Below are 24,940 nucleotides of genomic sequence, written 5' to 3' on the forward strand. Positions count from 1 at the left end.
GGGCATATTGGATTTCCCCACCCAAGGAGTCCATCAGGAACAGCGGTGTGCCCACTCTGGAATGCTCCACTGCTGTCCCCAGGCATAGGGTCCCAGTGCCTGCAGTAGACGCTGCTACCCATACACATACCGCAACAACTGGGTCTGCTATGTGTATTCTTACTTTTTGTCTGCGTACCCTGTGATTGCCCCTATGTGTTCGGTTCTTGTGATAATTTATCGAGGGAGAAGAGAGATTTTTGTCCTGCCATTTTTGTCTGGAACCCCCAGCCTCCATCACAACATAGGATGTCAGGCCTAGGGCACAACTGGATCACCTACTGTGGAAGGTGGGGGAGAAGGGAAATGTCTGCCATCTCTGGGTGACACACAAGGGATCTCTTCACATAATATGAAATCTGTTTCCCGTTTGACTATGGAAAAGCATTTCTTAATCCAGCACCTCAGACCGCTCGGCCACGCTACCTCACTGGAAAAGCATTTCTTTCGTTTCTTTCTCTGATGGTCACATAAAAATAGACTTAAGAACTAAAAAGGGACTGATCATATTTTCTCTCAAGCCCCAGGCACTTGCACACACCAGTGAACTCCTGATTTCTCTCCCCTGCTGTCGGAAAGTAAATAGAAACGGACAGCTGATGAGACTTTCACACTGGGTGTATATTTGCTGATGACTCACTAAGAATTCACAGTCAAGGTGCCAGCTGTTCTTCCGATATAGAAAGAAAAACTATTTTAAGCAAAACTGTAACCTCACCGATGCTAGTATCACAGCCGCAGGAAATCCACGTAATGCAGGTTTCGCGCCAGACTTTCACCCCGCGCCACACTCCGCCCCTGCCCTCCCCTGCCCCGCCCATCGATGCTCCGCCCACGCCACGCCCACACCCCGCCCAGGCTCCGCCCCTCTCCGTCACGCCACGCCCACGCCCCCTTCCGGAGCCTCCAGCCCGGGAGTGACAAGCCTACAAAGTTTGTGTCGGTCTCAGGCCCCCTCCTGGCAGCCCGCACTGTCCCTTCTCACCCCCACAGACAGCAGCCCATCCTCAGGGTAGTTCACACCAGACCGGCCCGAGTGGAGAAGGTGGAAGGTGGAGCTGGGTTCGAGCCGGGTCTGTCCCGACAGCCCGAGCGGAGACCTGGCTCCAGCTGTCAGGTGCCCGCACCCTCCACCCTCAAACTCGGCGTTGGGGGGAACTGGAAATCCGACTCCGTGGTCAAGGAGAGAGACTTGGTTGGGAATAATGTTGAGCTAATGTGGTATCTCTCTCTCTCTCCTTTAAAAATATGTTTTTATTGACTTTAGAGAGAGGCAGGGAGAGGGATAGAGATAGAAACATCAACGATGAGAGAGGATCACTGATCGGCTGCCTCCCTCACGCCCCCTCCTGGGGATCGAGCCCGCCACCCGGGCATGTGCCCGGACCCGGAATCAAACCCTGACCTCCTGGTTCATAGGTCAGTGGTCAACCACTGAGCCACACCGGCCGGGCCAGACTTTATTCTGAGACCACCGGAGCCTCCAGGTCCCGCCCCCAGCCGGCGTCACCCGCCCCAGCCCGGCAGAGCCCCGCCTCCACCTTGGCGTCACCCAGCCTCTCACCCAATCCCTGAGCGTCATCCAGGCCCCGCCCCCAACCTGGCGTCGCCCCGCCTCTCACCCAATCCCGGCGCGTTCAGCAGGCCCCGCCCCTACGTGACGTAACGGCGCCTCTCCGAGTCCCCAGGCCTCTCCGCGCCGTCGCGGGCGTCCCGGGGCCGCCTGAGGCGAGTCCGCAGGGAACATGGAGGAGCTGCTGAGGCGGGAGTTGGGCTGCGGCTCCGTCAAGGCCACGGGCCACTCAGGGGGCGGGTGCATTAGCCAGGGTCAGAGTTACGACACGGACAGAGGACGCGTGTTTGTGAAAGTGAACGCCCAGCCGGAGGTCAGGGCCGCCGCGAGCCGGGCGGGCGGGGGGCGGGGGGCGGGGTCCGCAGCCGGGGCCTGAGGGCCGGGGAGAGGCTCGGCGGGGCCCTGCCTGGGGGCGGGCGGGGCGGGGACGGCGCTGCCCGTGGCCTCCGGGGCCCTTGGTGACCCGGCCTTACCGTCCGGCCGTTTCTGGGCGCTGGTGGTCGGCACCGCCAGCTCAGCCCTGTGTGGCCCCTAAACCCCGGGGGTGGCCGGACCGTCCAGAACCTTCCTGTGCGGGTGGACGAGGGCGCCGGCGCTGAACCAGGACCCGCAGCAGGAGCCTGGCGCCTGGCTCCTCGGGTCCGGAGGGCCCGCCCCGGAGTCCTGGAGCGGAACCGGCGCTGCTCGCTCGTGGGCTGCTGGCCCCGCACAGACGCAGCGGCGGCCCGAGCAGCAAACACCCGCGCTCCCGTTCTGGGTCTGGAGGCCCGGGCGCAGAGTCTCTCTCTCTCTCTCTCTCTCTCTCTCTCTCTCTCTCTCTCTCTCTCTCTCTCTCTCTCTCTCTCTCTCTCTCTCTCTCTCGGAGGCCTGGTCCCGCCCGAGGGCCCCCCTCCCGCCACCCTCTCCGGGGGTTAGGGCTCCAGGCAGGAAAGCCTTCGCGCTTTCTTCACTGCTTCCCTGCAGCAGGTGGACATGTCCCCCCGGGCTCCTAGGAAACGCCTCTGGGGTGCCCTTCTCAGCCTGGGGTGCCCTTCTCAGCCTGGGGTGCCCCGCGTGCGTGTCCGCCTCCTGGTGGTGCTCACCGCCCGCCGCGGGCCGGGTGGCTTCTCCCGCTGGTGGCACCAGCCCGTCGCCTAAGCCGGGGGTGGGGGGTGGGGGCCGTGCTCCAGGAGGACCCGGGCGCAGTCCATGCTCCCAGGGAGTGGACACGGAGGACCCGGGCGCAGTCCATGCTCCCAGGGAGTGGACACGGAGGACCCGGGCGCAGTCCATGCTCCAGGGAGTGGACACGGAGGACCCGGGCGCAGTCCACGCTCCAGGGAGGTGGACACGGAGGACCCGGGCGCAGTCCACGCTCCCAGGGAGTGGACACGGAGGACCCGGGCGCAGTCCATGCTCCAGGGCGGCGGACACGGAGGACCCGGGCGCAGTCCATGCTCCCAGGGAGGTGGACACGGAGGACCCGGGAGGGAGGGAGCCTTGGGCCACAGCCTCCTTCACCGCTGCCTGCGTGGAAACCATCCCCTTTCCTTCAAACCCGCGCTTAGGACAAGCACAGCAGGGCGCAGCCTCTCTCTCTCTTTATCTTCTAGATGCTCTGAGAATTCTTCTTAACACACAGTTCTTTTTTAACTTGTTATTGATTTGAGAGGAACTTCACTTTGTTGTGCCACTTGTGCATTCATCGAATGATTCCTGTTTGTGCCCTGACCAGGGGTTCGAGCCCACAGCCTTGGCGTGTAGGGATGACACTCTCACCAACTGAGCTACCCGGCAGGGCAGGACACTGTTCTTAGCGTTCTCCTCTGGCTGTAGCTCTTGATGGCAGTATAATAATAATATTTATCAAGTGTTTAGCATGGATTATGTGTTAGCTGCTGACTTAGTTAATCATGGCAGCAAGCCCATGACATTGGTACCATTATTAACCCCGATTTTACGGATGAGGAAACTGAGGCACAGAGAGCTTAAGCCACTTGCCCAAGGCCACAGAATTAGTGACCATGAGAATGTGTAGAAGAATGTCCATGCAGCACTGTGTGTCATAGCCCCAAACTGGAAGCCCAGCTGCCCATCAACAGGAGACTGGATGAGCCCCTGACGAGGAGGGAGCGGGCTTGGCAAAAGGTGGGGGTTAGCGTCCCAAGCAGAGGTGGCGGTGTGTGGAAGCTTCGAGGCTGGAGGAGGCAGGCGATCTTTAAGACGGTACAGGAAGGCTGTACCCAGGGGCACAAGGGCGTGTGCATGCCCGTGTAAGGAGTGGAGCCCAGGTAGGGGCCCTGGGTGAGATGGGAGAGTGGGCAGGGTCATCCTGTGGGACACGCAGGATCTGGGCAGGGCGGTGGCTCAGGGTGTGTTCCAGGATGGACTTGCCTTCCGGAAGGATGGCGTCAGTTTGGTGAGCAGGAGACCAGGGAGGATGGTCACTGCAGTCCAGGGGGAACAAGGACTTTTGGACTAGGATGGAAAAGGTGTTGAAGATGATAGTTTCCAGTGCCAGGTAGGAGAGGCCCTAGAGCTTGGGGGTCCATTCAGGTGAAAAGTGACCACAGGTTCCTGGCATGCAGACCAGAGGCCGCCTGCACCTGCGGGGCCAGGTGTTGTTACCAAGCAAGGACTTGCTGCCCAGTGCACAGAGGCCAATGCTATGACATTGGCTTTGGATAAAAGGAAAGGCCTTATTGCAGTCAGCCGGCAATGAGACAAGGCTCAAATCTGTCTCCCCAGTTGTGGGTTTGGGTGGAATTTAGGGGTTCGGGAAGGACGGGCCGGGCTGCGGAAGTGCTGCCCGGCAGGTTTCAATTGAAGGCTGCAGCACTGGGTCCTGGGTAGTGGACCAGTGACCGAGTTCCAGTCAAGTCCCAGGCCTTTGGTTCCCTGGTGGCGGGTGGGTGGGTGAGGGGGGACACTTTGGTTCTGGGTATTATTGAAAGTCAAAATTCTCTCCTTTGAGCATGACATGCAGTTTGGTTCTGTAGTCCCTGGAAGACAAGTCGGTATCTTGTTAGAACCAGGGTAAGGCCGGTGTGAGCTGGTTCTGTGGTTGCTGTGGGACAGGACTGTTTGAGGCACTACCGAGGGTGGCCAGTACACAGTCCAGCCCTGCACCGGGCACTTAGTGGAATATTAGTAGCTGACTCCTTCCCATCTGGAGGGGGTTTGGACTCAACGATAGCATCACAATATAGCCCAACGCTGCAAAGTACCATCTACTCCTGTGCAGCTTCAGGACGTGTAATCTGCTTTACGGAAAAGCCAAAAAAGCTGTCTGTCTGTTGACTCTGCAGTCAGGGTAGCCTTGGTTTAGAATTGTAACGCCTGAGAAACTTGTCTACCTGGAGCCTTTCCAGAAGTGATCTTGCTCTCCTCCCCTCTGCCATTAATTTCCCTGACAGGCTAGAAGAATGTTTGAAGGTGAGATGGCCAGTTTAACTGCCATCCTGAAAACAGGCACAGTGAAAGTGCCCAAACCCATCAAGGTCCTGGACGCCCCCGGAGGCAGCAGTATGCTAGTGATGGAGCATTTGGACATGCGGTATCTGAGCAGGTACGTCTCGGCACCTTCCCCTCTGCTTGGCTTTGGTTTTCTTCTGAGTGGTTGCTCCACACCCGAAGCTTGCACTTGGGTATAACTTTGTGGATGTGATACAAGGGACCCACCACCCACGCGTAATGAGCACCCTGCAAGCCAAAGGCAACAGGAAGGGACTCTCCAGGTGAGATGCTCACAGAGGACGTGGCTGCAAGCTCAGATGAGGCTGCGAAAGACCGTCCACTAATGAGGGCCCACCATCTCCCTCTTGCTTCACCAAAACAGACTTTCTATCCTCAAAATGTGTGGCTTCCTTTGTGTGGCCTGAGCCCTTCAGGTGGATGTACTATCCTCTTGTGTCTCGTGGTCAGTTGCTGCCCTTTGGTTTCACAGTCATGCTGCCAACCTTGGAGCCCAGCTAGCAGACCTGCACCTAGAGAATAAAAGGCGCGGAGAGACGCTGCAGAAGGAGGCCAGCAGAGTGGGTATGACCTCTTGTGGGCCAACGGGGACCCCACCTCGAGGAGGACACTGGGCTCTTAGGGGTGTCTGGGTGGGTTTATGCCACAGCCACATGAGTGAGGGTCAGACCTGCGTTGATGCCAAAGGAAAGGAATGTCAACCCCACGATGCATGTTTGGGGTGCGGTGAGCACAGTGAACGCAGTTTGTCTGCCACAAATGGCAGCTGCGAGCCATTCTGTCTGGGCGTCCTCTGGGCACCGTCTGGTGTCTCTCCTAGAAAGCAGTGGGTGGCTTGACTGTGAAGTGGGACAGAACAGGCGCTGGTTCTGGGTCCTGAGGGTCGGGGGAGACCAGGCCCTGTTTGTCTCTGGATGGGAGGGACTCAGGAGGAGAAGGCACGCTGACATCAGGCCTCCAGCGACGCTGAGCTCCCAGGCAGGGCCGAGGGAGCAAGGCACCTAGTGGTCTGTCCTGTTTTTCTTTTGCTTCCAAGGGAGCGGAGCTGGGCAGGCGGAACGGCGCTTCGTAGACCAGTTTGGGTTTGACGTGGTGACGTGTTGTGGATATCTCCCCCAGGTGAGTGACACCTGCATTTTCCTGTCTCCCAAGCAGGAAAGCTGTTCAGAAACAGCTGGGAAAGCACACCTCTCCCTTTTTGGTGAAGTTTAGTACGTCTTTGCTCCCTTTCTTTCTGTGCTAAGTTTTAAGAGGTTGACATGAGCTTATCCCTCATGGGCTGTGTAAGCTCAGAGAGACAGAGAAGGCCAGCTAGTTAGGGTGCTGTATCTCAAGGTGGGTAAAAATTAGAAAAGTTCTAAATGTTTTATTTTAAATAGTAAGCTCTCAAAGGTAGCATAATGAAAAGGGATGGTAACTTTCAGTTTTATGATTTTACGGGTGGCTCCCCTGGGAATTCTCCTTGACACCTCGCAAACGCAGAGTGGTTAGGGTGGTGGATGTGCGCTCAGAAAAAGGCAGGTGGCTCCTTGGAGGGGATCTGCTGTAGAAAACTTTCGGGGAGTTTGTGGTGGGCACGGGGGTGCAGTAGACACTATTCCGATTCTGAAATGTTTTGGAGGTTGTCCAGGAACTTGCATGGGGTGGCAGGTGGCTGATAGCTGCGCCTCCTGTTCCATGCTGCTCTGGGTGTCTCAGCTGGCTCTGCTCCTCTCTCTCCCACCTGTACCTTGCTGGCTGGTTGTGTGCACATGTGTCAGGGTGCATTTGTGTGAGAGTATAGGTGTGTGCACATGTGTGAGAGTACGTGTATGAGTGTGAGTGAGTGCATTTTGTGAGTGTGATTCTCTGTCATTTGGCGTCACATACTACCCCTGGGCTGCCTGCTCTTGTGTCTGTCTGTCTTGCTCCCCCCCGGCCCCACCCCCATGGTCAGCACCTGTGGCCTGGATGTCCTCTCTCAGCGGTCTTTTTGAACAGGGTTCCACGTGACTTCCCATGTTACCACTCTTGAGAGGGCAGTGCCAGCTGCTTGGGAGGGGCCGAAGAGGGGTCCTCTATGGCCAGGTGGATGGACAGAAGTGAGCCACAGGGTCAGAGATGGCCAGCCAGCTCTGGCCTCTGTGCTCCTGTGTGAGTATAGATCGAAAGAAAACATCCCAAGGCAGGAAGAGATGAACCAAAGAACTTGTATGCATGTACGGTGCGGTGAAGGCCTGGGGAGGGGGCGGGAACAGAGTGGAGGGTGTCAATGGGGGAAAAAGGAGACATTTGTAATACTTTCAACAATAAAGATAAGTTTAAAAAAAGAAAGAAAGAAAGAAAACATCCCAGAGCTCGTCAGAGGGGACCCTGTTGCTCTGCATGGGAATGGCCCCTTGCTTCCCACTGCTTCTGGGATAGGCTCTAAGCTCCCACCTGTCCACAAGGCCCCGGGGGTACCATCAGCTCCCACCCCCCACCCTCCACCCCCATCCCTGCAGCGGGGTCTCAAGCAATCAGTCTTTCCCACTTTGGGGTACCTCCTTCAGCCCTGGCATGTGCCTCTGAGCTCGGCTTTCTCCTTTGCTGTCGCTTGTGTAGGTGAATGACTGGCAGAAGGACTGGGTCACATTCTATGCCCAGCAGCGCATCCAGCCCCAGATGGACATGCTGGCGAAGGGGTCTGGGGACAGAGATGCCCTCGAGCTCTGGTCTGCTCTGCAGGTGAGAGAGCCCCGCTGCGCCCTGTGCCCACCATGCCCAGCAGCCCCACCAGGGAGAGGTGGCGAGCCAGGTACAGCACTGAGATGTGTGTCTGATAGGAGGTGGGTGGGCTTGGCCAAGCAGATGGCGGTAGGTGTCCCTGCACCCTGCCTGAGCCATGCACGGCCACGCGCAGCCACACGTGGGAAAGCGTGCACCCCTCCCACATGCGTCGCTCGTTTCGCTGAGGCTGCCTTTCTTCCTCGCAGTTGAAGATCCCGGATCTGTTCCGTGACCTGGACATCGTCCCAGCCCTGCTCCACGGAGACCTCTGGGGAGGGAACGTAGCAGAGGATTCCTCTGGGCCCATCATCTTTGACCCAGCCTCCTTCTATGGCCACTCGGAATATGAGCTGGCCATAGCTGGCATGTTTGGGGGCTTTAGTAGCACCTTCTACTCTGCCTACCACAACCAGATCCCCAAGGCCCCCGGGTTTGAGAAGCGCCTGAAGTTGTATCAGCTCTTCCACTATTTGAACCACTGGAATCATTTCGGATCAGGGTACAGGGGGTCCTCCCTCAACATCATGAGGAACCTCATCTCGTGAGCTCGCTCTGCTCCGGGGGGAGGCCTGTGCGCGAGCCTGCCGGAGCCTTAGGCTCAGCTGCACCAGGTCCTACCCCTCCGTTCCCCCACAGTCCTCTTCTTCAGGGGTTCTGTCCCATTTCTTCACACACCTGGAGGCTTCAGACCAACTTTCCAAGCCTTGGAAGTATGTAATATCTCCGAAGAGAGGTGTTGTCAGCCTAAAGCTGTACGTTCGTTAGATTTCGTAGTTGGGTAAACCATACTAGTAATGTGAACAGAGGGACCTCGCAGTGTGGGGCCATGTCAAACCAGACAACTGCCCCAATAGAGAAGGGAAGTGGCCAGTGCGCCATGCACTGCTGCCGCGGGCACCTTCCCACCATCCCCTCCCATCTCGCCTCCAGGAATGACTCGAGTTCAGGATGATGCTACTCGATGGCTGAGTGTATTCTCGGCACGAAACCGTCTTACGAGGGGCATCTTACAATGACCATTCCCCAAACTGAGCACATTCCCTTTGTTTTCTGTGTGACCTCTGGACCAGCCGCCCGCTGAGCAGGTCTGGAGATGATTTGGGGAGTGGCCAAACTGCCAGCTTCTGGGGTGTCCTTAGTAGATTCAGGAGCCGCTGAATCGACTTCACCTCCCCCCCCCCCCCCCCCCGGGCCTGCCACTCTCTCAGCTTGCCGAGTGTCATTCCTTTGCTTCAGAGATGCTCGCACTAAGCCAGTGTTTCCCCCCTTCATCTTGCAGGGGTGAGGACGGTCATGAATGGCATTGATGTTAACATGCTTTTGTGCAAACTTTTCAGTGGTTTCTATGATGCAAGGCACCATTTCCCTCATTTAAACCATAATTCAGTGTTTTTCCTAGATATTTGCCAAGAAGCCTTTGTAATGTGTTACTCTAATAAATTGTTTCTTAAAGAGCAATTTTTTTCTTTGACTTTGTTAAATAAGAGAAGAGCTTCAAACTAAGGGCAGGTGTAGCCTGAGGACTTTCTAATATTTGACGCAGATGCAATTTAACTGCTGTTCCTTGTCACCCTGCGAGATTTGTGAACATTGAAGGGATGTGGAAAGCAACTGTCGGGTTGCGTTTTGAGGAAGAAGCCCACTTGTGGCCACCGACTGGGTCTGGGGTGGGACTGGGAGCACCAGCGTTAGGACACCGGTGGTCTCCCGGAGGCTGGTGGGGAGGATAGATTCTTGTTTTCTCCTCGGCTTTGTGTTACACAGGGGCCCCTGGCTTTTGTGGGAAGGGAGAGCGGACTGTGACTTCAAGAGCTTCTGGCTGTCGAATGGTCAAACCTAGTAATTCCTAGACTACTATGTGCTGAGATTTTAGCTTATTTTTCCTGATCCTGGGGAAACTGTCTCCGAGGGAAAGGGTGCTGAGCCAGCTTCTGACGATGGCACGTGTGCTGTTGTACTGTTTTTCTAAAATTTTCTATCATTTATTTTTTAAATCCTTACTGAGGATATTTTCCATTGATTTTTATTTTTTTTGAAATATATTTTATTGATTTTTTACAGAGAAGAAGGGAGAGGGATAGAGAGTCAGAAACATCGATGAGAGAGATCGATCAGCTGCCTCCTGCACGCCCCCCAGTAGGGATGTGCCCGCAACCAAGGTACATGCCCTTGACCGGAATCGAACCTGGGACCCTTCAGTCCGCAGGCCGACCCTCTATCCATTGAGCCAAACCAGTTTGGCTCCATTGATTTTTAGAGAGAGTGGAAGAGAGAGGGAAAGACAGAGAGAAACACTGATGTGAGAGAAACACATCGATTGGAGCCCGTGGTGAGAGGAAGGGACGCCTTCGGGCTCCCGGTGCTGGGGGATTGGGGTCGCTCACGGGCCCTTCTGGGTTCCGAGAGGCTGAGGTAGGGGAGGCAGCCTCCCCGGGTTCCTGGTCACCCGAGAAAGTGACAGGCAGCTGGGCTCTCAGACCAAGAGGATGGCCCAAACCCCCTCCCAAGAGACTCCTCTTGGGTGCTGTGCCAGGTGCTGGGAACGGCTGGTTCTGCCCCCAGCAGCCCCCTGGGCCCTGGACCTCATGCCTAGGCAGCACCACTGGGCCCTGGGAGAGCTCAGAGCTGGGCCTGAGCTCTCCCCAGCTGTTAACAAGCACAGGGCGACACCCACCGCGGCGCCTGGGAGGGAGGCCGCAGGTGAGAGTGCAGCCCAAGGAGAGGGAGGCGAGAGGCACAGAGGCAGGTGGCGCTTAACTGAACTGATGTTTCTCTCTCTCTCTCTCCCTCTCCCTTCCTCTCTGAAATCAATAAAAATATATTTTAAAAAAGATGTGTCATAATAACTTAGTGTAATGCCTATGTTGCACTGTGGTATAAGGTATAGACAGTCAAACGGTGAATAAAGAAAATAAAGCCCAGCTGGTGTGGCTCAGTGGTTTAGTGTTGACCTATGAACCAGGAGGTCACAGTTCAATTCTCAGTCAAGGCACACGCCTGGGTTTCATGCTCGATCCTTAGTGTGGGGTGTTCAGAAGGCAGCTAATTGATGATTCTCTCTCATCATTGATGTTTCTATTTCACCCTCTCCCTTCCTATCTGAAATCAATAAAAATATTTTTAAAAATAGTTAAAGTTCCTCCTCATCGCTGTGGTCTCTGTAATCAGGAGTCCCACGTGGGTGGGGTCAGCCGCCTTGCCTGGTATCAGAAGCTCCAGAGCTGCCTCTATCTATTGCTGATGGGCACCAGGTGCCCTGATGAGCAAAGGCAAGGCCAGCTGTGGGGCCACTGGGCAGTGCCGGGGCCTGGCAGGACGTGGTTGAAACCCCCAGCCTTGTCTGGTCAGTGGGAGACCTAGCCAGGCCTCTGACTGGGCCACTCCAGGGCTGTGTCGGGTACCCTGCTGAGTGGGAGGGGTTCCAGTCCTGGGAGGGCTCCTGGGACCTCCGTGCAGGGAGGTCAGGCCCTACCTCTAGGGCCCTGTGAGCGCCCCCAGTGGGTGAACCCCCAACCTGGACTGTCCAGGCACACTAACTCTGCAGACGCCTGGGGAGAGCGCCGCCCAGCTCTGTCCCCCCTTGGGATACGTCCTCGCTCTACCCTCCCCCCTCCCTTTTTCCCTTCCCCCCTTCCTCCTCTCCCTCCCTCTCTCCCTCCCGCCTCCCTCCTCACCCCTCCCGGGAGGCGGAGCCTGGGAGGCGGGAGCTCGGGCGTTCAGAGCCCGCTGGCCCTGCGGACCAGTCGCCTTCCCCGTGCACAGCGGCCTGGGCAGTGGCGAGCTCACGTCCCTGGCTGGGCAGTCGGCACCATCCTGAGTCCCTCTTTGCGTCCCCCTGGCTCCCCCTGGTCCCCGTGTTCCGAGTGTCCCCGCCCCCATGGAGCAGCTGCTGCGCTCGGAGCTGCGCACCGCGACCCTGCGCGCCCTGGGGCGCTCTGGCGGGGGCTGCATCAGCGAGGGGCACTCCTACGACACTGACGCGGGGCCTGTGTTTGTCAAGGTCAACCGCAGGGCTCAGGTGCGGGGACTGGAGAGGGGGAGAGGGTGGGAAAGGCGGGGAACGGAGAGAGCGTTGAAAGGGGAGAGGGGGCGGATAAAGGGGATGGGGCGCGCGGAAGGGGACGCGGGGCAGGGGGCGCGGGCACGAGGAGTGGCCTTTCGTGCGTCAGGCCTGGCGCCACTGCCCCCGTGTCAGCCTGCGGCCTTGAACCGGACACCTGCAGGCCACAGGGCTCCAGCATGTTCTGCGGGATCCCCTGCAGGATTTTACCCGCTGCAGGATTAATTCTGGTCCTTTTACCCCCGTGCGTGCGTGCCTGAGTTTTCTGTTGTTTGGCTTAATGTCTCCACCCACCAGACATGGGGGAGGTGAGGCTTGGAGACCTGGGCTGCTTCTGCCACTCTCCTGCCCCAGCTCTGAGCTCAGGTTTCCCCAAGGTCCTGTCCTCTCCACCAGGTGTGAAGAGGCAGGAAGGTAGCCAGGACTCCCAGGCACCCCAAGGGCCAGACTCCAGGCCCCTCTACTCACAGGCCCTGCTTGTGTTTGGATCTGGTTTTCATCTCCTGCTTACCCTATATCTGTTAAACACACACGGATAATACAACACTTGACAAGCAGAGAGTTAGCCCCGCTGGTGTGGCTCAGTGGTTGAGCGGCGACCTATGAACCAGAAGGTCATGGTCCAATTCTCTGGTTTTCGGACTCCATCCCCAGTGGGGCCTGCAGGAGGCAGTTGATCAATGATTCTCTCTCATCATTGATGTTTCTTTCCCTCTCCCTCTCCCTTCCTCTTTGAAATCAATTTCAAGACAAAAAACCAAGTGGAGAGACTTAACCACAGTGCATGTACCCAGCAGAGGCAGGGTGCTGCCAGAGAGACCCCTTCGGACACCCTGCAGCACTGTCCATGGCTGGGTGGACAAGGGGTGGGGGCTGACCCAGCACCCCTGCTCTGTGGGCACCCAGGACTGCTGAGGAGTCTGATTTCAGAACCCAAATGTCTCAGAATGATAAGCCCCACCCACAGGAACCCCATTTTCAGTAACTAGAGGTGCTGGGTGCTTATGACGCCGTGTGGTGGCTTCTGTGGAGGGTTGTGAGCCACAGCCTGGCTGCAGAGGCCCCTGCTGGAGTGGGAGCTCATGTGGTGTTCTGGACACAGGCCCGGCAGATGTTTGAGGGGGAGGTGGCAAGCCTGGAGGCCCTCCGGAGCACGGGCATGGTGCGGGCCCCTCGGCCCATCAAGGTTATCGACCTGCCCGGGGGTGGGGCAGCCTTCGTGATGGAGCACCTGAAGATGAGGAGCTTGAACAGGTAAGAGAGAGACAGAGTGTGTGTGTGTGTGTGTGTGTGTGAGAGAGAGAGAGAGAGAGAGAGAGAGAGAGCAGCCTCTTGCTGAGCTGCCCACATAACTCGGTGGAGTTACCAGGGGCAGGGTTCCCACCTGTCATTCTCTTTCTTCTGGTATTTTATTGATTTCCGAGCGGAAGGGAGAGGGAGAGAGAGAGAAACATCAATGATGAGCCTGGCTGGTCTGGCTCAGTGGTTGAACATCAACCTATGAACCGTGGTTTGACTCCCAGTCTGATTCCTGGTCAGGGCACATGCCTGGGTTGTGGGCTCAATCTCCAGTGGGGGGCGTGCAGGAGGCAGCCAAGCAAAGATTCTCTGTCATCATTGATGTTCCTCCCTCTCCCTCTATCTCTGAAATCAATAAAAAAAAAAAAAAATATATATATATATATATATATATATATTTAAACAACCCCACCAAAACGGGGAGATGGTTTTTTGTTCATTTGTTTGTTTTTATAGCAAAAGTGGAAATTTACTGAAGATCTATAGCACAGACTCCCACGTGGGGAGGGGGAAAGAGTCCCCTGGGAGATGGTTTTTAACTTAATGTTACCTTTTGAACGTTTGTCTTGTAATTCTCAGTACTTCTTAAAGCTTCTGTGGGTGCCTACCTGCTTCCCCACTCTTGGTGATTTTACACTGTTTTCTGGAAAGGGTCGCTGCCTGCTATTTGGTTTCACTTGTCATGGCATGGAGAGTACTTTTTAGGTATTAAAATATTCCTAAAACAGCGCACTGGCAGATTGTTGCTATTTCTTACTTTAATGGCTGCATTTCTTCTCTCCGCAGCCAGGCTTGGAGACTTGGAGAACAGGTGGCAGATTTGCACCTTTACAACCAGAAGCTCGGGGACAAGTTGAGGGAGGAGGCGAGCACAGTGGGTGCGTTCAGATTGCCTTCGTGCGCCCTTGACCCACCAGGCCAGGGTGACATTTCCGTAACAGCTTGGATTGCATGCCTGTAAAGGATCTCCCTCTACACTCAGTGTGAAAATGAGGTTGTTAAGTAGGAATTTGATGGCGTTGATAAGCAAGTAGAATTGGCTCCTGACCTCTTTTATACCCAGCCCTGCTGTCTGGTGTGCTGAGGCTGTGTCCTGGCTGACTCCCGTGCTACCTAATTGCTAGGGGGAGTGGTCCATTCTCCTATCACCCGCCTTCCAGCAGTGCAGCCAGGCCTGTCCTGACTCTGTGGGGTCTGGCAGTTAGAGGAAAGACCACATCTCTTCCTGTTGATAGGCCGGAGGGCCGAGGATGCTGAGCCCCAGCATGTGACCAAGTTCGGCTTCCACACGGTGACGTGCTGTGGCTTCATCCCCCAGGTGAGTACCAGGGTTAGGATGCAAGTGCTTGCTTAGCTGAGGGCTGTTCCCTACACCCTCATGTTGGGCACCCCTTCCCTTGCATGTGACAGTGTGCCAGCCCCAGTGCACCAGGGAGATTCCTAAAAGCAAAGGGTGAGGGCATTGAGCTTGGTGGTGGGAAGCAGTGGGGCAGGTGGAAGAGCGCGCTAAGCAGAGGGAACAGCAGGTGCGAAGGCCATATTTCAGGAGGGCACAGGCTGAATGGAGCCAGCACAGTCATAGTGGTCCCGACAAGTGTGGCTGAGTGTGGCTTGTCACCCTGCTTCAGATGTTGAATTTAAGAGCTGTGGGGTCTCCAAAGACTTGGTTGACCTCATACAGTGGCTTTTCAAGAACCCTAAGGTCTGAAGTAGATGAGAAGGGATGGTCTGTGAGGGGCACAGGTAGCCCTTGAATGCTCCTTCAAACTAAAGGATCAACAAGCCAACTTAGGTCACCTGCAGCCCTGCCAGGAAAGGGGGATGGGAGGACAACCCAGCCCACCTCCTCGTGCGAGGACAAGAAGGCCCTGGGACTTAGTTCACTTAGCATGATACTCTCCAGGTCCCTCCATGCTGTCTCAAAGGATAAGAGATCCTTTTTCCTGCTGCATAGTATTCCATGGTGCAAATGTATTACAGCTTTTTTAAATCCACTCATCTATTGATGGGCACTTGGCCTGTTTCCAGATTGCTGTGTTCTTTTATTTACTTACTAGAGGCCCAGTGCATGAAATTCGTGCATGGGTAGGGTCCCTAGCAGCTGCTGGCTGCCAGCCAGGGCACTCCCTTCCCCCAGCCACCTGCCACCACTGCCAGCCCTGTCCCTGGTCAAACTCCTGGTCAGGGGGACCATTTGTATATTAGACTTTTGTTATATAGGATTTATTTATTTAAATTTCTTAGTTTTATTTTACTTTAAGAAAGTAATATAATATCATAAATAATACATATGAAATTATGAACCTGTTGCATTCAATTTTATTATTATTATTATTACTAGAGGCCCGGTGCACAAATTAGTGCATGGGTGGGGTCCCTCTGGGTGGCCTGCAGGGGTCGGGCTGAAACCCACAGTCCAATGCTGCCTGCAGCTCCTACCTGCTGCTCCCGCTCATCCTGGCCCCACTGTGCCTGCTGCAGGCTCGTGCCCAGTGCTCACCAGCCATGAGCTCTGCGTCTGGTGCCCTCCCAAGGGGAGTGGCCTGCAGGATCGGGCTGAAACCAGCTTTCCGACATCCCCTGAGGGGTCCCAGTTGCCAGAGGGCACAGGCCAGGCTGAGGGACCCCACTGGTGCACGATTGGGGTGGGGAGGGACCGCAGGAGGGCTCCAAGGGTGTGTCCGGCCCATCTTGCTCAGTCCCGATCGGCCAGACCCCAGCAGTAAGCTAACCTACTGTTCAGAGCATCTGCCCCTTGGTGGTCAGGGCACGTCATAGCGACTGGTTGACTGGTCGACTGTCTGCCCCCTGATGGTCAGTGCATGCCATAGTGAGCAGTTGAGCAGCCTTAGCATATCAGTAGCATATTACGCTTTGATTGGTTGTTCAGTTGTTCTGCCATTCAGTCTATTTGCATATTACCCTTTTATTAGATGGGATTATTTGGTGGCTCTTTGCATCTCTTTTTTTAAAAGTATTTCTTTATTGTTGAAAGTATTACCTATGACCCCCTCTTTCCCCCATTGACCCTCTCTGTGTCCATGGGTCATGCATATATGCATACAAGGTCCTTGGTTGATTGCCTCCCACCCACCCTCTGAGGCTGTGTTCTTTTAGCGGTTGATCTAAGGTTTAGGCAGATCACGTGTATAACTGCCCCGTGACCCCCACCTGCAGCATCCGCCTCCTTTCCCTCGCTGCCCAGGTGAATGAGTGGCAGGACGACTGGTCGACTTTCTTCACCCGGCACCGGCTCCAAGCGCAGCTGGACCTCATTGAGAAGGACTACGCTGATCGAGAGGCACGAGAGCTCTGGTCGCAGCTGCAGGTGGGCACAGCAGGTATTTTCTGTGAGAGGGGCTGTCCCCCTGTGAGCCACCACATTTGTGTGGGGCCCTGTGGAGTTGGGACCACTGAGCCCTGGAGAGGAGCTGGTCAAGTCCAGGACACATGGCGCCTCTTGGCCTGATGGGGAAATGGGGAAGGGGTGGGACCGGAGGACATACTCTCGGCCCCTGAGGTCACTGGGGTCTTAAACCTCAGCCTTTGCTCATGTGAAACACAGGTACTGGGATCGTAAAGGTGGCATTTACTATTACTTTCTTGCCCACTTTTACCCTTTTCTGCCGAAGCATGAATGTTTTACTTCCTAGAGCAGATGTGGGCAGAAGATGCCCGAGGGACTGGTTTCAAAGCAACACCCAAAATGTGAAAAACAGAACTCTCAGGTCAATCTAGAGTGAGCATGCATTGAAGAACTATTATTTAACTCTTTTTTTTAAAAAAAAATTTATTTTATTTTATTTTTTTAATATATTTTATTGATTTTTTACAGAGAGGAAGGGAGAGGGATAGAGAGCCAGAAACATCGATGAGAGAGAAATATCGATCAGCTGCCTCCTACACGCCCCCCACTGGGGATGTGCCCGCAACCAAGGTACATGCCCTTGACCGGAATCAAGCCCGGGACCCTTGAGTCCGTAGGCCGACGCTCTATCCACTGAGCCAAATCGGTTCTGGCTATTATTTAACTCTTTAAAAAATATTTTTTTATTGATTTCAGAGAGGAAGGGAGAGGGAGAGAGAGAGATAGAAACATCAATGATGAGAGAGACTCATTGATCAGTTGCCTCCTGCACGCCCCCCACTGGGGATGAAGCCCGAAATCGAGTCTCAACCACTGAGCTTATTCAACTCTTTAATGACGTAACCGACGGGATACAAAAGAGGTGCAGATACATGTGATGTGAAATAAAAGAATAGGGGAAAAAGTTTGTTAAGTTAGGTACCAAAAAAAATACCTTCACTCAGGTTATACAGTTCAGGTTATATGATTTCTATTCTATAGGAGAGAAAACCATCACCTCTGGGGTTTGACACCATATGTAAATCATTAGTGTCATGGAGCTTCGGGCCTGAGTCTAGAGCAAGGTCCACTGCCCTGGGCCTGCTTTGACACTGAACAAACACGAGGCCATCCTTGCCTTCGTCCCCGTATTGCGTGAGGAAACCGCGGCTCAAAGTCCCATAGCCGTGTGTCCAATATTATTTCCTTAGGTGAAGATCCCGGATCTGTTTCGTGGCCTAGAGATTGTCCCTGCACTTCTCCACGGGGATCTCTGGTCAGGAAACGTGGCCGAGGACGACTCGGGACCCCTTGTCTACGACCCAGCGTCCTTCTATGGCCACTCTGAGTTTGAACTGGCAATCGCCGTGATGTTCGGCGGCTTCCCCAGGTCCTTCCTCACCGCCTACCACCGGAAGATCCCCAAGGCTCCAGGGTTCGACCAGCGGCAGCTGCTCTACCAGCTCTTTAACTACCTGAACCACTGGAACCACTTTGGGAGGGAGTACAGGAGCCCGACCCTGGGCACCATGAGGAAGCTTCTCAAGTAGCAGCCCACCTGTGTCCCTGCCCACCTGCCCGCCGCTTAGCAGATGCCAGGGGCAGCAGCAGCAGAGGTGGCTGCAGGGGCTAATAAAGCCAGGGGGCTTTGGGGGCGGAACCCCTGTGAGTCTTACTGTGTCTCCACCCTCCGTGCACTTGGGCTGGTTTACCGGGTGCCCAGACCACCTGAAAGGGCCCCAACGGGCTCTTTGCCTACCACAGCCTGGGGGATGTTTGACGTTTGGATGTTTTCATCATAATTGTATAGAAACTCACACAGGTTTGGGGTTTGCTTAGGCAGACAATGGTGCCCCATCGTCCTGTGGACGTGGGGCTCCTGTTTTAGCTCAGGCAGTGTTGGGCACCCCACTTTTTTTAAAAAAATATATCTTTTAAATATATTTTTATTGACTCCAGAGAGGAAGGGAGAGGGAGAGAGGTAGAAACATCAATGATGAGAGAGATTCATTGACTGGCTGTCTCCTGCACACCCCCTACTGGGGATCAAGCCCACAACCCAGGCATGTGCCCTTGAGTGGAATTGAACCTGGGACCCCTCAGTCCAAAGGCCACCACTCTATCCACTGAGTCAAACCAGCTAGGGCTAAAAAATATTTTTAATATATTGATTTCAGAGAGGAAGGGAAAGGGAGAGAGAGAGAGAAAAAAAAAAAAATCAATGATGAGAATCATCGATTGGCTACCTCCCGCACACCCCACACTGGGGATTAAGCCTGCAACCCAGGCATGTGCCCTGACCAGGAATCGAACCGTGGCCTCCTGATTCTCAACCACTGATCCACACCAGCTGGGCTGTGCCCACTTCCTAAGGAGCACCTCTGGGGCTGAGTGGGGGAGGCTTCAAGTCCACCCTTAAGGTGAGACAGATGCAAGGAAGGGCCCCCAATAGGTGTGGGGACTGGCATTTGGGCTGCAGCCACTGCCCAGCCTCTCTACGTCTCCCCATTTCCCAGCCAGGGTGTTTTTCTCTGGATAAGGAGGAGGCAGGAGGCTGGGGGAGAGCCTTGGGCAGTGGGGTGTGCCCCACAGCTGGGATGTCTGTCTGTGGTGTACAGGGGGTTGGGATGTCCACGTGGCCTGTTGGTTCAGGATGTCAGCGCTGTCACCGTTGAAGGTATCTGCCTGGGGACAGGCAGTGCCTGGCAGGGTCTCAGGGCATCATGGCCACCCATGTGTGTGTCTCTAAAGTCAGGGGACCACGTGATTGCTACTTCTGGAAAAATTGCCCATTAGTTCGTAGCAGTACAGCGCCAAATGTCCCTTTTCTGTAAAGTGCGACTGTCTAGCCGGATTTGTTCCCAGCGCAGACAGAGGAGCCTGTTGAAAGCTTTCTAGAAAGAAGTCCACCCCAAACGCTTCCTTCCAAACATCTGACGGTCTCAAATACAAACTGCCATTGTGGGCAGAACCAGTGAGACTCCGGACTCCGCCCCCTCCACTGGCCCAGGCCCCGCCTCCATGGACTCCGCCTCCATGGACTCCGCCCCCTCCACTGGCCCAGGCCCCTCCCCCATTGACTCCGCCCCCTCCACTGGCCCAGGACCCGCCTCCATTGACTCCGCCCCCTCCACTGGCCCCGGCCCCTCCCCCATTGACTCCGCCCCCTCCACTGGCCCAGGCCCCTCCCCCGGCCCCTCCCCATTGACTCCGCCCCCCCCACTGGCCCAGGCCCCTCCCTCATTGACTCCGCCCCCTCCACTGGCCCAGGCCCAGACCCGCTCGGACTCCACTGCGCACGCGCCCCGGCTGCAGGCCGTCTGGGCGCGGTTCTCCCGGCCCCGCCCCCGCTCCTCGCTCTGACGGCCGGCGCGCACCGTAGCGGGACCAGCGCGTGAGGTCGGAGGTCACAGGGCGGGGTCCGCGCCCGCCGCTCGCTCCGCCGCTCCCTCGCGGGTCTCAGCCTGGTCGCCTCAGCGTCGTCCGCCCTGTATCCCGCCGACTTACAGGGGCGGCTCCGCCTCAGCGCCGAGGATGGGCCTGGATCAGGAGCCGGCCGCGGGCGCCGCGGAGGACTCTCCGGAGGACTCGCCGGAGGATGGGGCCCCGGCCCGCGGCGGCACCTTCGAGGCTTTCGGCGACAGCGCGGAGACGCGCGCGCTGCTGGGCCGCCTGCCCGAGGTGCTCGGGGACTGCGCGGCGCGGGAGAGCGCCCTGCAGCGGTTCCGAGGTGCGTGCGGCCCGAGCGCCGGCCCACGCGGGGCGCGGCGCGGGGAGGCCCCGGCGCTGCTGTCGGTGCGCGCTCTGGGGCGGGACCCGTGACGCCTGGGCTGCTGGCGGCACCGGCTCCCAGACACGCCCCCCCGGAGGGCCCGTGCCGCGCGGGGCAGTGCCCCTGGGCCTCGGGCGCGCTCTGGGCGAGGACGCGGGCGGTCCTGGGGGCCGAGCTCCCCTCCCGCCCGCACCCCCTGCGGCCGCAGCCGGGGCCACAGCCGGGCAGGGCACGGGAGCGCGCGTCGGTGGGAAGAGGTCGGTGCGCCCCCCAACCCTCCGCAGCCGAAAGCCGCCCGACCGATCCTGGGAGGCAGCCCACACCCCGAGGCCGAGTGGGGAGTGGAGCTGAGCGTTATTTTGCAAAAGCCTCCCTGGCTGCAGCTAAGGGGAGGGACAGGCGGCCGCCGGCCCGGCTGGGCCCGGTGCCCGTCCTGGTGCCCATCCCGGTGCCCGCGGAGCTGCGTGCCCTCCGTGGGCCGAGGTGCGGCGCCGAGGGGCCCTGCCGGGCTGGGCTGGAGGACAGGAGTCACCGGGAGCCCAACCAGAGTCTCAGCACTTAACGGACTGGCCTCTCGTGTCTTTTTGTTTTTATCTCATTTTTATTGATTTGAGAGGGGAAGGGGGGGGGGAGAGAGAGAGAGAGAGAGAGAGAGAGAGAGAGAGAGAGAGAGAGAGAGAGAGAGAGAGAGAGAGAGACATCAATGAGGAGAAAGTCATGGCCCGGCTGCCTCCTGCACGCCCCCTGCTGGGGATGGAGCCGGCCTGTGCGCTGGCCCGCCATTGAACCTTGACCTCCTGGTTCCGAGGGAGCCTGGCCGGCACCTCTTGGGCCTTTTCTCCGACTCCGCCCGCTGTCACTGAGCTCAGGCCACCGCAGAACGTGGCTCCTGTCCCGGAAGGCGCAGGACCAGGCCGCGGGCGTCCCGGGGCCACCCCAGCCCACAGGCCGCGGCTGTGCGTGCGGGAGCCGCGCTCCAGGGCGTGGGGTGCGCGCAGCGCTCCTGGCGGGGCCCCGGCTGCTGCACGGTCTCCGAGTCTGCGGCTTTGTCTGTATCGGGTAGTGAAACGAGCCCTCAGGACCCCAGAGCTCGTGACCTAGGGTTCTGTGATTCGGCAAAAACCCGTTTGTGGGCCTGAGTTCGCCGGGGGCTCTGTGGCCGGCCGCGTGGGAGCAGCGTGTGCTTCGGCACCAGGTCCTGAGAGGGTTCACACCCGGGGACCCAGTGCCCGTGCCCGAGGCTGGCTAAGGGGTCAGCACTAACAGGACCTGTGGACAGAGCTGTCTGGAGCGGGAGGTGGGTGTCCAGGGGCCGGGAAAGCCCACCTCCCATTCCTGGCGAGTGGTCACGCGGAGGCGTGTGGCAGGTGAGAACTGCCATGGGCGAGGGGCCACTGCAGCGTCCGGGAGGAGTGGACGCCAGGCCGCCCGGTGTGCAGGGGGCGGGGCGGGGCGGGGCGGGGCTGGGGCAGGTGGGGATAGGAGATCTGCCTGATCGCGGATCGCTGGGGATGCCGGAGGGCGTTAAAGGAGCGGAAGGTGTGTGTTTAATGAAGGGAGAACAGCCGGGCTGTAGAAGGTCTGAGGAGGGGGACGAGGCCCCGGGAGGAAGGTGTGCCCAGCGGGCCAGGAAAGGAGGCCGGATGGACGCAGTGGCCCCGAGGTGCTCACCCCGGTGTCCCGCGGCCTGGGAGCTGCACGGGCTGGGGCTGAGGAGGGAAACTGGAGGTTCTGAGGCTCCTGTGCATGTTCCTCTGGAGATATTAATTCTCACTTTCTTCTCTCTAGTGATAATGGACAAATACCAGCAGCAGCCTCACCTGTTGGACCCACACCTTGGTAAGAATAGGCTGCTGACTGATTGTGGTCATCCAGTTCCCGATGACCACAAAGCTTTGCTGTGAGTGCGCATGCTTGTGTGTGTGTGTACGCTTGTGCGCGTGTGTGCATGCTTGTGCGCGCGTGTATGCGCATGCTTGTGTGCTGTGTGCGCACATGCTTGTGTGTGTGTGTGTACGCTTGTGCGCGTGTGTGCATGCTTGTGCGTGTGTGCGCATGTATGTGTACGCTTGTGCGCGTGTGTGCATGCTTGTGCGCGCGTGTATGCGCATGCTTGTGTGCTGTGTGCGCACATGCTTGTGTGTGTACGCTTGTGCGCGTGTGTGCATGCTTGTGTGCGTGTGTGCGCGCATGCTTGTGTGTGTATGTGCACATGCTTGCGTGAGTATCTTGTGCATGTGTGTGTGCATGCTTGTGCATGCGTGCATGCTTGTGTGCATGTGTATGTGCATGCTTGTGCGTGTGTGCATGCTTCTGTGCATGTGTGTGCACATGCTTGTGTGCGTATGCATGCACATGCTTGTGCGTGTGTGTATGTGCTTGCCAGCAGAAGGTGTCAGGATGAAGTGCCTGGGTCTTACTTGTTAGCAGGGCTGTGAGGTGTAAAGATGTGAACCGGGAATGTGTAGGCAGGAAGAGTTAGCTTTGTGCACACATGTGACTTCTGAAAAGTGGGCTGGTGCTGTTCTTCAAGTAACGACAGGTTTTGTAGAAGGTAAGCTCTCTGAACTCTCCTATCGCAGGCGGGAGACTAATCCTTGGTTGATAACCTGGCTGGGGGAGATATTAGCTATGGGCTTGTCATATATGGCCTTTACGATGTTGAGATGTGTTCCCTCTATTAGCACTTGGTTGAGAATTTTTATTATAAAATGATGTGGGATTTTGTCGGATGCATTTTCTGCATCTGTTGAGTTGATCATGTCCTTACTGATTTTTCTTCTCACTTGTTCTATCAATTCTGAGAGGAGTGTAGAAATCTTTAACCCTTTGAGTGTCAACCAATATCCTAGGAACTATGCTAAAATTGCCAAGGCATTTTTGCAGATTTTACAGCAGTTTAGGAAAAAAATTATGAATCGCAAGTAAATGAAGTTACATATTCAAAAACTTAAGGAAACCTTTACTACATTGACATATTTAGCAGTATCATCATCACTAATAAAAGCAGACTTAGAACTGGACGCCATTTCGAAGCTTTGATAGAGCTCCCTGCACTTTTGGCGAAAGACAGGAGGAGCGCGATCGCGCTCCCAGGCACTCCAGGGGTTAACTATAGGTACAGGTTTGTCAGGTTCTCCTTTCAGTTGTCAGTTTTTGCTCTGTAATTTGCCTAAATTAACCCTTTTTTCTTTTGGCATTTTGTTTTAATGTCATATTAATGTTTAATTTTATAGCAGATGTTTTGTGTCTCTTTTTCTCTAGAATGGATGATGAACTTGTTGTTGGAAATAGTGCAAGATAAGACATCTCCAGCTGACCTCGTACATCTGGCTTTTAAATTTCTTTACATCATCACCAAGGTAACATTTGCTTTGCACTTCATAGTTGACAGAACACTTTTTAAAATTTGTTTTTTTTCTTCTTTTGACAATACTTTCTTAATATACCTGGTCTAGAAGTTACCTTCCAAAAATGTTTTTTCTTAGAAAAGATGGTTTTCACACATAAATTGTGGGTTTTATTTTTTTCTCTCCCTTTTTTATTTTTTAAAGATTTTTTAAAACATATGTTTAATTGATTTTTTACAGAGAGAAAGGGAGAGGGATAGAGAGTTAGAAACATCGATGAAAGAGAAACATTGATCAGTTGCTTCCTGCACACCCCCTACTGGGGATGTGCCTGCAACCAAGGTACATGCCCTTGACTGGAATCGAACCTGGGACCCTTCAGTCCACAGGCCGACGCTCCATCCACTGAGCCAAACCAGTTAGGGCTTTTAAAAAAGATTTTTAATTGAGTTTTGGAGAGGGAGAGAGAGATAGAAGCATTGATGTGAGAGCGAAGTGCCCATCAGGTGCCTCCTGCATGCCCCTTACCGGGGGCTGAGCCTGGAACCAGGGCATGTGCCCTGAATGGGAATCAAACCAGCAACCTTTCAGTGCATGGGAGGATGCACAGCCAACTGAGCCACACCGGCAAGGGCTATTTTCTCATTTTACCATATTTTTGGGGTTCCATATTTAGTGATCCAGGGGTTCTTTTGGCTGCAACAATATCCAACGTATTTATCATTTGCATTTGAGTAGATCAGGTACCACCTAACTAGAAATAGAGGGAGAGAGATGACTGATTCAGAAAAGTTTTTTACAAGGAAAAAGCAAACAAACATGGAAACGAAAGTACTTCTCAAACTTTAATGTGCAGGTGCTTTTCCTGGGGACCTTATTATAATGAAGGCTCTTCATAAGTCTGCCTGGGTGGGACCTGATATTCTGCATTCGAATAAGCTCCCGGGTGATGTCTGTGTCTGGCCTGCACTTACTGTTTGCATTTTCACCATGGAGTGATGTAGAGCCTCTCAGGGTGGGCTTTGTGGTTCTGTGGGCTACACGTTGCAGTAATGCCTGCTGTATGCTGGAGAGAGGCACTTGGCCAGCGAGGGTGCACACTTGGCTGTAGCTCGATGAGTGTTTCTAAGTTGTATCGCTGTAATATGATCTAATTTTCTTTGATCATTGGGTGGCATAGGTGGTGATTTTTTACTTTTATTTATTGACTTGTTTTTATTGGTTTTTATTTTATTTGTTTTAAAATATATTTTTATTGATTTCAGAGAGGAAGGGAGAGGGAGAGAGAGATAGAAACATC

At 55.6% G+C, this 24,940-nt stretch overlaps 3 protein-coding genes across 4 annotated transcripts in view; all 3 read left to right on the top strand.

The window, feature by feature from the left end:
* Nucleotides 1–1,700: 1,700 nt before the first annotated feature.
* Nucleotides 1,701–9,271, top strand: FN3KRP (fructosamine 3 kinase related protein). Its single transcript, XM_059671619.1, has 6 exons — nucleotides 1,701–1,925; nucleotides 5,008–5,159; nucleotides 5,538–5,629; nucleotides 6,102–6,184; nucleotides 7,649–7,771; nucleotides 8,020–9,271. Exons 1-6 carry the CDS (start codon nucleotides 1,785–1,787, stop codon nucleotides 8,356–8,358), a joined length of 930 nt encoding a protein of 309 aa, XP_059527602.1. The 5' UTR covers nucleotides 1,701–1,784; the 3' UTR covers nucleotides 8,359–9,271.
* Nucleotides 9,272–11,483: 2,212 nt separating this feature from the next.
* FN3K (fructosamine 3 kinase) lies at nucleotides 11,484–18,184 on the top strand. The gene is made up of 6 exons (XM_059671620.1): nucleotides 11,484–11,831; nucleotides 12,976–13,127; nucleotides 13,959–14,050; nucleotides 14,408–14,490; nucleotides 16,378–16,500; nucleotides 17,730–18,184. Exons 1-6 carry the CDS (start codon nucleotides 11,691–11,693, stop codon nucleotides 18,066–18,068), a joined length of 930 nt encoding a protein of 309 aa, XP_059527603.1. The 5' UTR covers nucleotides 11,484–11,690; the 3' UTR covers nucleotides 18,069–18,184.
* A 1,712-nt stretch (nucleotides 18,185–19,896) lies between these two features.
* TBCD (tubulin folding cofactor D) overlaps nucleotides 19,897–24,940 on the top strand; it is a 99,262-nt gene continuing 94,218 nt past the window's right edge. For both annotated transcript variants that reach the window (XM_059671621.1, XM_059671622.1), the window contains exons 1-3: nucleotides 19,897–20,248; nucleotides 22,079–22,129; nucleotides 23,555–23,652. In XM_059671621.1, coding sequence (XP_059527604.1) covers nucleotides 20,053–20,248; nucleotides 22,079–22,129; nucleotides 23,555–23,652 — 345 coding nt within the window. In that variant the 5' untranslated portion in view covers nucleotides 19,897–20,052. The remainder of the gene's footprint in view (nucleotides 20,249–22,078; nucleotides 22,130–23,554; nucleotides 23,653–24,940) is intronic.

The sequence above is a fragment of the Myotis daubentonii genome, chromosome 16 (assembly GCF_963259705.1).
Source record: "Myotis daubentonii chromosome 16, mMyoDau2.1, whole genome shotgun sequence".
Taxonomy (NCBI): Eukaryota; Metazoa; Chordata; class Mammalia; order Chiroptera; family Vespertilionidae; genus Myotis; species Myotis daubentonii.